The sequence below is a fragment of the Trematomus bernacchii genome, unplaced genomic scaffold (assembly GCF_902827165.1).
Source record: "Trematomus bernacchii unplaced genomic scaffold, fTreBer1.1, whole genome shotgun sequence".
Taxonomy (NCBI): domain Eukaryota; kingdom Metazoa; phylum Chordata; class Actinopteri; order Perciformes; family Nototheniidae; genus Trematomus; species Trematomus bernacchii.
The window spans coordinates 10,887,861-10,899,508 of NW_022987973.1; the positions used below are offsets into that span (position 1 = coordinate 10,887,861).

Sequence of the window (11,648 nt, forward strand, 5' to 3'; positions counted from 1 at the left end):
TCACATGGCATGGACCCAAACCTCTGCAGAGTCACGTGAGGACAGTTCACTTTGTCTTTCCTGCCAACAAAAGTCCATCACGCCCAAGAGTGAGCCCAGCAGCAGCAGGGGCGGAGGACGAGGCAGAGGGCCAAACTGGACCACGAGCCAAATCATCAGTAGGAGCAGACAAGGAAGATGAAATTGATGGTGGTATACTGCAAAGTAAAGCACACATACACCTACACAAGTTTTGAGAAAAAAGCTAGCAGTGCTGAAAGGTGAATGAAAACAAATCTGCCTTTCACCATCACAAAAGTACGGAAGCGGATTAGGGCCACATTAGAATATTTTTTGGGATGTGACCAAAAGTAAATTGGAGAAAGAAGTCAGCATTCTGAGATTAAAGTCAGAACTCACATTTTCACATCTAACTTTTGGTCACATCCCAAACATTTTTTCTCATGTGGCCCTAATCCTCTTCCGTACAAAAGCCCCATTAATACCATAGGGAAAAAATATGTTTTGAATAGACATATAAGTTATAAAATATATTATCTGAAATAAAATAATTAACATTCTGCTGAACTTTCTGTTGTCTGTTTTCATTGTGAGATATAAAACCTAATCCTTGGCCCCCAGACTATATGGCACGTTTCCACTACACGGATGGAGGATTGTCAAAAACAAACAGTGTCAAAAAGGCCTCACTTTCTGATGCATTCATAAAATCAATTGTTTTTGTTTCTACTTCATTTTACAAAAACACTAATGTTGATACAAAAGTGTTGGCAGGATAATTATACACTATAAAGTACAGCATTTCTTCCCATTTGTTGGAAAGCTGATTCGACTCCCCGGAACAACAGGTGGCGACAAACCTGTTCTGTCTTTTATTGAACGTGAAGAAGAAGCGAGGTTACTTCCGCCTTCATCAAGTGACGTAACTTCCTTTCTGCCCGTGCTAACCTCGAAGTGAACACGCGTTCGCCGTCTAGCTCAAGTGAGTGTCTTTTTTATACTTTAAAAAAGTATTTTTCACCGGAAAAAACACGCATGATATCTCTATAAATGTATACATTTACAATCCTGGTTGTTCAAAAACCTAAACGAGCTATATTTTAGCAATAATACAACATTTTCATCAACGCATCGTCCGTGGCGGCTAAATTAGCTTTTGACAACGGGTCTGAAGAACACGCCACCACATGGGTGTTAAAACAAGCTTTTGTTTTCTCACATTTTAAAATGCTAATCCTACTAAATTAAGCTCATTTCCACTGCAAAGACCTCCAAAATGCATTGTTAAACGGATTTGTTGCCGTTAACTCAAAGACCTAGATGTGTTTCAGATGCGGTGTCCGATCTTCTTCTGCTTATATCGCCAGATAATCAGCAATATGATATATATATATATATATATAAAAAAGTGTAAACTCTAATCTTAAAAACGTTAAACTATTATAATCTTGTGAATTTAATGAGCAATAGCTTATCCATATACATATGAATGGTAACACAGGCATGCTGTTTGACAGTATTGCCTTCTGTTAAAATTGCTATTTAAGTTTCACAAATATGCACATTTTAACTCTATGCTTCTATATTTTTGACAGAAAAATATTAAATATCACGTTTTAGTTGTTAAGAAATAAAGTATAGTCTTAGCTTATTTGCCAGAATTAAATATTTACATAAGTCGTTGGTTAAGATGCGAAACATGGGATGCCTGCAATACATTGTGACATGATTTCGTTAGTATAATTGATCTCTAAGTAAAAGATGAAAAATCGACGAGAAACGTCTGCAGCTAATGACAATCAAGGCTGAATCAATCTAATCTACCTAAAAATTATGTGTATTGTACAGACCACTGCTATGTGTCTTTCTTTTCCAAGTATCTATTCATTTAGGTACAGTAAATATGCAGTAAAACTTGCATTGTTATGTTTCATGTTTTTAATTATTTAGAAAAGATGTGTATAATTTTAATGTAGAACAGTGGCCATATTCTTACACATCTTTTTGAATGAAGTCTGAAAATATCTTGTTTGTTTTTTTGCAGAATGCGTTACGTAGCTGCATACCTGCTCTCCTCCCTCGGTGGCAATGCCAACCCCGGTGCTGCTGACCTCAAGAAGATCCTTGAGAGTGTTGGCATTGAGGCCGACGAAACACGCCTGGAAAAGGTAAAACAAATGCTCTGAATTATGGGTCTGATGGTATGGCAGCAGGTATACCTGTGGCAAGAAATAACCCTGGTGATATTCACACATGTGTTTTCCAACAGGTCGTGTCTGAGCTCACAGGCAAGAATGTGGAGGAGGTGATTGCCACAGGTCAGTGTTTGTCTTTGTTTGTGCCTTTTTGTATTAAATAATTGTGATTTTAAACTAATCAGAAAGCTTAATGAGCTTACTATACATTTGGTAGGGTGTGATGATGATATTCTGTAGCTTAAACTATATCACAGATTTGTAGTGGGGCAAGACTATTAATGCCGTCAGTATAACGAATAATACATTTGCCAGATTATTTCTAATGACAACATGCTATGTCTCACTATCTTGTTTCTTGCTGCTGGGTGTCAATGTTATCTCTCGTGCTTCATGTCTGCCAACTCGTGTCTCCTCAGGTTACGGTAAACTGGCCAGCGTGCCATCAGGCGGTGCTGTAGCCGTTGCCAGCTCTGCTGTGGCTACTAGCTCAGCTGGAGCTGCTGCCCCTGCAGGTGAGTGTTGCAGTTTAGCACCTTGTTTGTCAACAGCAGTGACACTCACCTTGTGTGTTAATCTCATAACATGATTCAGTCAGTAATCATGATTTTCCCAGAATTCGATTTCACATATCTTGATATATATTTGTTATAGATATTCTTAGTTTGTGACAAATGATGGGGTTTTTAGCAGGCTTATTGTGGAGTAATGTGTTGTAATTTGGACATTTATTTAAAAAAAACTGACTTTACATTAATTCAACAATGTCTAGTAAACCCAGTATTTGACATAAAGGTCTGATTGCAAGAACTAACATGGCGATCTAATGAGCTTAGCTGTGTGTTAAATATACATGGGTGATTTAAATTGGAAATAATACGTTTTGTGTTGTTTTGCAGCTGAGGAGAAGGAAGAGAAGAAAGACGAGTCTGAGGCGTCCGATGACGACATGGGATTCGGCCTGTTCGACTAAATCTTTTGCAAATATGAATAAACATTTGTAAAAAACACCAAACTATTTAAATGTCTTTTCATTGCATCATGTCTTTATTCATTGTTACTGATGTAATGGAGCCTAGTAAGCAGCAGGTGGCACTGTTGTATGTTGAACCATCCACAGGAGTAAGTGATACCTGTGTTAAAAACATTTTCAATTATACATGGTCAAAGACATGAATCCCTACTGCAGACTGGCACTGCAAATGCCTGCATTATTTACTGCTGTGGTTCAAAACACAGGTACAGGTGACCTGAACCATGTCATTCCTACTTTGCGTTGAGTTCAAGTGGCAAGTCATGACAAGTGTCATACTGATATAAACTCTACAAATGGATTTATTACACCCTGCAACATGTATAGATATGAATAGGTGCAAATATGAAGACTCGATACAAAATGGCATCAAATCAATAAACCACTCACTGAAATGAAAGGTTAATTTTTTAGCAATTTATGAAAAGCAAGGACAAACCTCCCCTATTTACTCCGCTCAAACCCTGTCCCTAAAGGCTACCAGTTTCAAGGATCAAATATATTAAGTGTTAAAGGTCCCTGTCATGGCCATTTCTACTGATCATAATTCCATTGTTGAGGTCTACTAAACTCACATTGGTTTCTCATACAGAATCTCTGTAAAGTATGTGCATTCACCGGTGTTCACTCTCAGTCCTAAATGGCTTGTTGGAGCTCCTGCCCCCCCCCCCCCCTCCCTGTGAGTCCAGTGTGCTCTGATTGGTCGGGACGTTGCGAGGCTCGCTGCTCAGTGAGCTGGCTACGGACCCTACACGCGGCGTGCGTTGAAGCTTCAACGCTTCTGCCCATTCACTTTGAATGGGGTGACATCACGCTTCGCCGAACTGCATTGTGGGAGCAAAGCATAGCTTTGCTCGCTTTGCTCGCTTCAAAAGTAGAGCAATGTTCTACTTTTGAAGCTTCGACGGAAGCGTCAGCCAATCGAATCATATGCCAGTACAAGCTCTAGCCAATCAAACCGCTGCTTGTGTGTCTGGGGTGGGAGATTCATGTGATTGGTTCTGGGTCGAGCGTCAGACATGCCCGCCGGCAAGCTTCAACGCACGCCGCCGTGTGTAGGGGCGGCGTGATAATGCATAATAGCATTAGCATAATAATGCTATGTTATTGCAATAATGCTCTCCGCAGACCCATTCTCACAGCGTTTATAAACCTTTTTCTTACTCAATATCAAGCCACACTTATTGTTTTTACTTCGGCTGTGAGTGTTTGTGTGCTCAGGATGAGTTTCGCGCTGTCTCGCCGACCCGGAACCGTATAATAAACATAATATTCTTTGCAAGCTCTTGTGGGGCCACAGAAAATGAAGTCACGGGCCGGATTTGGACCCCGGGCCTTGAGTTTGACACCCCTGTCCTAGAGCAACATTGTGTTCTTTTTAACCAAATATCTCGAAAAGGGCGTCCGGAGTGGCATCTTATTTTCATCTAAAGTAACAGACAGAGAATCAGCACTTTTGAAACAGGGCTGAAACAGAGGGGATTATGGGATTCTACAATGCATGATCTGTTTGGTATTTGGAGCCAAACACTTCAGTGACATGTTTGTATATATCTGAGACCTATAATATATTGATGAAAAACAGTATAATAGGGAACCTTTAAATATTTTGTTCCAGTTTACTATATATTTTATTTATTTATTATTATTTAGCTCGCCACTTTGTCTGCGCATCACTGAAACCAAATGTTTTAGTTTATAGGTGTTTGCCAAACATAGTAACAATTAATCAGAGGCCTGTACTACGAAGCTGGATTTTCGCTTAGCCGGCTAACTTCAGGGAAATCTCGGGCTTTCCGGTCCTACGACGCTGGTTCTCTTTTTAGCAGGCTAGATTTCCATGGTAACTTATGCTGAGCGGCAAACCTGCTCCGGAGCAGGTTAGGTGGCAGGCTAAGAGATCAACTCAGTGAAAGCACCGCCTGTTGACCAATCAGAGCTCCGTGTGCGGAGTTTAAAGCGATCAATTCATATTACAGGATAGAGGAAATACAGAAAAACTGCCGTTGCAGGAAAGACGGCCGGCCAAAATCAACTGACTGTGTGAACGTGAAAATTAATAGAATATCCCCTCCCATCTTCAGAGCAATCTGACTATTATAATATTAGCGTTAAGAAAGCTTACTTAAATATCTGCCACGACATAAGTAACCGGATCAGAGTAACATTAAGTACAGTCCGCGGCACTGTGAGTGCAGACGTCGATGTGTCCCATTATCATTCATATCATATCACCAGTGGCGTTTTTATATGTACAAAAGTGGTGGGGCACAAAAAACTTAGATGTCTATATATAAGCTTCTGCAGTGACGTGCAGTGAGGTTCATGGCTGGTGAGGCACTGGCACTGACTCTTCAGGTTTACAAATATTATATTTTGACCTAAACCAAAATATAATATTATTTTCAAAAGCTTTTTTTGTCTGATGCTTCGATTAATTTTAAACAGACAGTTCAACAAAAGGATACCCAAAAAATGTAATTTTATCATTTAAATATTGAATTGTTCTCTCTTAGTAAGATCCCATTTTCAATAAAATGGCGGTCTTACCTTGACTTGAAGATGAAGTCCATTTTCCTATCCTTCTGGACAAACATTTCTATTACTTTTTTGTAAAAGTCCTCCTTATCTTCTTGTAGTTTCAAAAGTCTATCATAAATCTAATCCATAGATTTATGATAAAAAAATTATAAAAGTAGGGTAGACATGTGGATGTTATCCGGCTAATCAAAACGTGCATTTATCTAACAGGTACGTTTCCCACAGATCTTATTTTGAGCTATTTTCTAAAATCCTCTGGAGAAATCTCATTGCTTTTTTGTGCTTACTTCCTGGTTTTAGGACGCGCCACTGCAGCTCTCTCGTCTCCTCTTCACACAGCACACTTTTCGCGGCACACGTATTTACAGCCAATCAGCTCTGAATTATTTGAGATGACGTATGGTGGGGATGGTAGCTCCGTGCCCCTCTGGTCATTATTTTTTTGCCACACACATTACATTACAAAATACTCTGAGCATGCGCAGTGTAGTTTTTACAGTCACGTTCACTTCACAGCGAGAGGAAGGGGCATAATCAGGTTTTGTCCCACATGGCTCTAAACAGCTCAATAGGCACACACTGTGACTGTAGACACACTAATTAGAAGAACACAGACTAAAACAGCAATGTACAGACGAATCAGATGATTAAACATGATCTTAAAATATATTTTATATATTTTTTTTATTTTTTTTTTTGCATTTTTGTAATCATTATTTGTAATACTTTCTGCTGACACTAGGTGGGGCTGTGCCCCACCTGCCCCTAATGACCAGTCGCCACTGCATATCACATCATAATGTATCATATATTTCCTTATTTGAGTCAGCTTCTTGAGCCGTATCTGGCCGTGCAACACTCACAGTGTCACATACTGTATGCAGAAGTATTATTTTAAGCAACACATTAAGTTGACGAAACACTCGAGTCAAATTCTCCTAATTAAAGTCAGATCCACTCGTGTCTTGGACGGGGCGGTGATTTCATAAACCTGTTAATGTACGCATTCAAACACTTTTTCTTTTACCAGCTGTATTCACCTTGCAGGTGCAGCTATGTGGCTTTTATCCTGGATAAAGTGTTTAAGTCATGGATGTTTAAAGTTTAACTTCTTCATATTTGACTAATATTAAAGTTCACTTTTCATTCAGGAAGTATGACGCTGCGCTGTCAGTACGCTTGTCCGTGTTTGAGATTGGTCGAATGCTCCAAATACCACCCCTTTCATGTGAACGCGCACCTAACTAGATAGGACACGGCTGGCTTGAGCGATCCACTTGATAACCAGCGTCGTAGTACAGTTTAGCCAGAGCGCGTATGTTTTGGATTGGGCCAACCGGCTAACTCAAACATATCCAGGTTATGTTGAACCAGCTTCGTAGTACAGGCCTCAGATTACACAAACCAACTGCCACAGAAGACCTGTGAACCAGGGGAAGACGTACATTTATTCAGGTTTATAATCTTAAACTGTTGACCATGTTTCACCATGAACTTTGAACAGAGGCCTGTACTACGAAGCTGGTTCAACCTAACCTGGATATGTTTGAGTTAGCCGGTTGGCCCAATCCAAAACATACGCGCTCTGGCTAAACTGTACTACGACGCTGGTTATCAAGTGGATCGCTCAAGCCAGCCGTGTCCTATCTAGTTAGGTGCGCGTTCACATGAAAGGGGTGGTATTTGGAGCATTCGACCAATCTCAAACACGGACAAGCGTACTGACAGCGCAGCGTCATACTTCCTGAATGAAAAGTGAACTTTAATATTAGTCAAATATGAAGAAGTTAAACTTTAAACATCCATGACTTAAACACTTTATCCAGGATAAAAGCCACATAGCTGCACCTGCAAGGTGAATACAGCTGGTAAAAGAAAAAGTGTTTGAATGCGTACATTAACAGGTTTATGAAATCACCGCCCCGTCCAAGACACGAGTGGATCTGACTTTAATTAGGAGAATTTGACTCGAGTGTTTCGTCAACTTAATGTGTTGCTTAAAATAATACTTCTGCATACAGTATGTGACACTGTGAGTGTTGCACGGCCAGATACGGCTCAAGAAGCTGACTCAAATAAGGAAATATATGATACATTATGATGTGATATGTTATGAATGATAATGGGACACATCGACGTCTGCACTCACAGTGCCGCGGACTGTACTTAATGTTACTCTGATCCGGTTACTTATGTCGTGGCAGATATTTAAGTAAGCTTTCTTAACGCTAATATTATAATAGTCAGATTGCTCTGAAGATGGGAGGGGATATTCTATTAATTTTCACGTTCACACAGTCAGTTGATTTTGGCCGGCCGTCTTTCCTGCAACGGCAGTTTTTCTGTATTTCCTCTATCCTGTAATATGAATTGATCGCTTTAAACTCCGCACACGGAGCTCTGATTGGTCAGCAGGCGGTGCTTTCACTGAGTTGATCTCTTAGCCTGCCACCTAACCTGCTCCGGAGCAGGTTTGCCGCTCAGCATAAGTTACCATGGAAATCTAGCCTGCTAAAAAGAGAACCAGCGTCGTAGGACCGGAAAGCCCGAGATTTCCCTGAAGTTAGCCGGCTAAGCGAAAATCCAGCTTCGTAGTACAGGCCTCAGGTCAACTGACACTGTGTGGCCCAATAAGACAATTAGTCATATCCTGGTATGTGACTAAACGTCTGTTACTTAATCACATACTTTTTGAGGTTTCAAAAGTGCTGAGTCATGTCATGTGTTCAAAGCTGAGTCAGGTGGCTCTATGTGAGGTTCATTTAAAGTCTGATGATAGAGGGTGTTTGTTAGTCCTCTGCTTTGATATAAACTATATTTGGATTTTTTTTAAGTGATCTTTTATCTATTCTCAATCATAAGATATAAGAATTCAAAGCTTTACTGTGTTGCTTTATTATTTGAAACAACAGCTTTTTAAGTAATTAATTAATTCAAGCACAGCAACAGACAATGCAGCAATACAGTTTCAACTATTAGAAAACATGCAAACACATTGTTGTGCAACATTAAAATGATTAGGTTAAACATTTGTTGTAACACATTAAGGGTTACTATGTTTTGTAAATGTAATATCATTCAGTGGATAATTCTATGCAGTAGAACGTAAATGGGGCAAAGTAGATGTACAAAGTACACTCGAGCCACAACCAGTTGTAGTTTAGTGAATATATTCTCCAGTGGTGTAAGGTAACTAAGTACATTACATTTTGAGGTACTTTACTTTAGTATTTCTATTTTTTTGCTACTTTGTACTCTTTTATTCGTATACTTTTACAGCTCTACATTTATTTAATACCTTTAGTTACATTGCAGATTTGGTGTTATGATGTGAAATATAATCAAGACTTAAATAAGACTTAGTTACACCTGGAGTAAATTCACAAGCTACCCTGCAGTAAAGTAATTAAAATAAGCTGCAGCTATGATTACACTTTAATGCATCAATATTTAGAATCAAGACATATCATATATATTATTCTAAAAAGGGCCAATCTGCTTAACGAGTACAATTTGATACTAATACTTTTGTACTTTTTCTTGAGTAACATTTTGATAGCAGGAGTATTCCTACACTCTTGTAATTCTACTCACCTATTAGGCAAAATCCACTTGTTCATGTATTTTATACATAAACATGTGTCCCCTCTGTGTAAAGAGATTCTGAAAGTTTAGGAAAAAAGATTCACTCTCTTTCTGTCCGACTCCTGATCCATTTATATACAAACCTGTCTGAAAGTTAGCTGATCAGATTGTGGTCACTTTATGATGTCATAACGATTTTTTGGCTTGTGTAAGGAGTTCAATTGGGCCGGGGCTGTCTGGGGCTAAGCCCCGACACATAGGAAAATGCTCTAATAATAATAATAATAATAATAAATTCAATTTATAAAGCACCTTTCATTGCTAGCAGCAATCCCAAGGTGCTCTGACGTCATCACCCTACCATATTTTTAACAATGTATGCAGCATGCCTATATCCAGGGGTTAAATTGGACAGGGTTGTCCGGGACTAAGCCCCCGCACATAGGAAAATGCTCTGACGTCATCACCCTCGCATATTTTTAACAATGTATGCAGCATGCCTATATCATATGTTTACACACAAAACATGTTAAAACTTTTCTTTCTATATGTTTAAGGTTCTTAATAATTAGAAAAATCAATAAAACATTCTTTCTAGCTGTAGGGAACATAAATAAGATTTTTCGTGGGGTTCCCCTTTCTTTATTTTCTTCAAATCTACTTTGCTGAAAGCACATCATTAAGCAAGAAGTCTTGTCTTATTGTGTACCTAAGAACGTCAGTTGATAGCTCAGAGCCAGTGACCTTCTTCCTAGATCTTCTCGAGCTAGAGAGTACAACCGCATATGGAATCTTTAGTCAACTACTGAACTGTCTACAGAAATATGGTCTTGATGATGCTTTTCTGAAAGAATGTCTGGTGGGATTCTGCTCAGATGGAGCCTCCGTAATGGTAGGCAGAAAGAATGGCGTCTACACAAAACTGAGAAGTAAGTACCCAGGCCTCATAGGCTGGCATTGTCTAAATCATAGGTTGGAGTTGTCTGTGTCAGATGCAGTCAAGCACTGCACCGAAACCAACCACTTCACAGCTTTTCTTGACAAGCTATACTACTGTCTCTATCATCAGTCACCAAAGAACTTAAGAGAGCTTGATGCTGCAGTCTCTGAAGTAGGTGTATGCTTGAGGAAGATTGGTCGCGTCCTCGAGATAAGGTGGGTGGCTTCATCTTTTAGGACAGTAATGGCGCATTTCCACTACACGGCCTCGCTCGGTATGGCTAGGCCTCGTTAGGCCTTGTTAGGACTGGCTCACTTTATGGCGCATTTCCATTACAGTTTAGGAACTGGGGTAGTATCTATAATAACGCAGTGTAGGCGGAGCCGTGACGTCATCTTCAATGAGAACCCCAGAAAAACAACATCAGCCGTTAGCTGTTAGCACTCAAGCTCACCTCACATCTGCAAGTGTAGATGTGAACCGTTCTTCAAATGATAGATGCATGTATGAGGGGCTAGCAGCAAAGCTGACTTCAGTTGCTTTTGTTAAAAACCTGGGACTGATGATGGATGCACTTGAGGAGCTGAAAGACCTGTCTGAGGCTCTACAGCCGAGAGACATTAGACTGTCTCAATCAGTAAATCTGTTAAAAAGACAGCTAGATGTTTTTAAAACCATGAGCAGGAACCCAGACAGTGGTCTGTTCTACAAAACCGCATGTGAGGCAGAGCAGCAAGGTGTTTTTAATGGCATAACACTACGCAATCACCCAAGGCAGAAGATAATAGATCCCACAAAGTTTTATGCAGCACTATGCAAAAGCATGGAAACAAGGATGGTCACAAGTGAAGAGGAATCCCTCTTTCAAAAGGTAAATGTTCTTGATACAAAGACATGGCCAAGCCCTTAATGTATGGTGAGTGTGAAATAAGAGAGCTATGCACTCTTTTGAAAATCGGATTCTCTGGTGTTCAGAAAAGTTATAGGGACTTTAAGGAGAATGCCAGTGTGCCGATGCACATGTCCCTTCTAAAGCTAAACAATGCAGTGGAAACCATTGCTGTGAGCAGTGCAGAGTGTGAGAGGGGTTTCTCAGAAATGAATGCAGTTGTAACATCAATGCGCTCACAACTGAAAACTCAAAATGTCTCTAATGTTCATTCAAATGGTTGGACCTCCTCTTACCTCTTGGGACCCCACGAAATATGTGAGGAAGTGGGTAGCTACCGGAAGGTCTGCAGACCATTTAGCCTGTAGACAACGATGCACGACTACACAGGCTTCCCCCTATCAGCCCATCTGGGATTTGATGAAGTAGCTGGTCGTACATAATGTTGTTGAACTGCTTATGTTG

General features: G+C 39.9%; 1 protein-coding gene across 1 annotated transcript; it reads left to right on the top strand.

Annotated features, from left to right (window-relative positions):
- Positions 1 to 837: 837 nt before the first annotated feature.
- On the top strand, positions 838 to 3,213 carry rplp2l (ribosomal protein, large P2, like). The gene is made up of 5 exons (XM_034116057.1): positions 838 to 982; positions 2,045 to 2,168; positions 2,270 to 2,318; positions 2,615 to 2,710; positions 3,095 to 3,213. Exons 2-5 carry the CDS (start codon positions 2,046 to 2,048, stop codon positions 3,166 to 3,168), a joined length of 342 nt encoding a protein of 113 aa, XP_033971948.1. The 5' UTR covers positions 838 to 982; position 2,045; the 3' UTR covers positions 3,169 to 3,213.
- Positions 3,214 to 11,648: the final 8,435 nt, after the last annotated feature.

Excerpts from the sequence above, each read along its gene's own strand:
- rplp2l (XM_034116057.1), top strand. The coding sequence starts at position 2,046 with ATGCGTTACGTAGCTGCATACCTGCTCTCCTCCCTCGGTGGCAATGCC. Across the intron at positions 2,169-2,269 it reads ACGAAACACGCCTGGAAAAG|GTCGTGTCTGAGCTCACAGG; the intron begins GTAAAACAAATG and ends GTTTTCCAACAG. Across the intron at positions 2,319-2,614 it reads GGAGGAGGTGATTGCCACAG|GTTACGGTAAACTGGCCAGC; the intron begins GTCAGTGTTTGT and ends GTGTCTCCTCAG.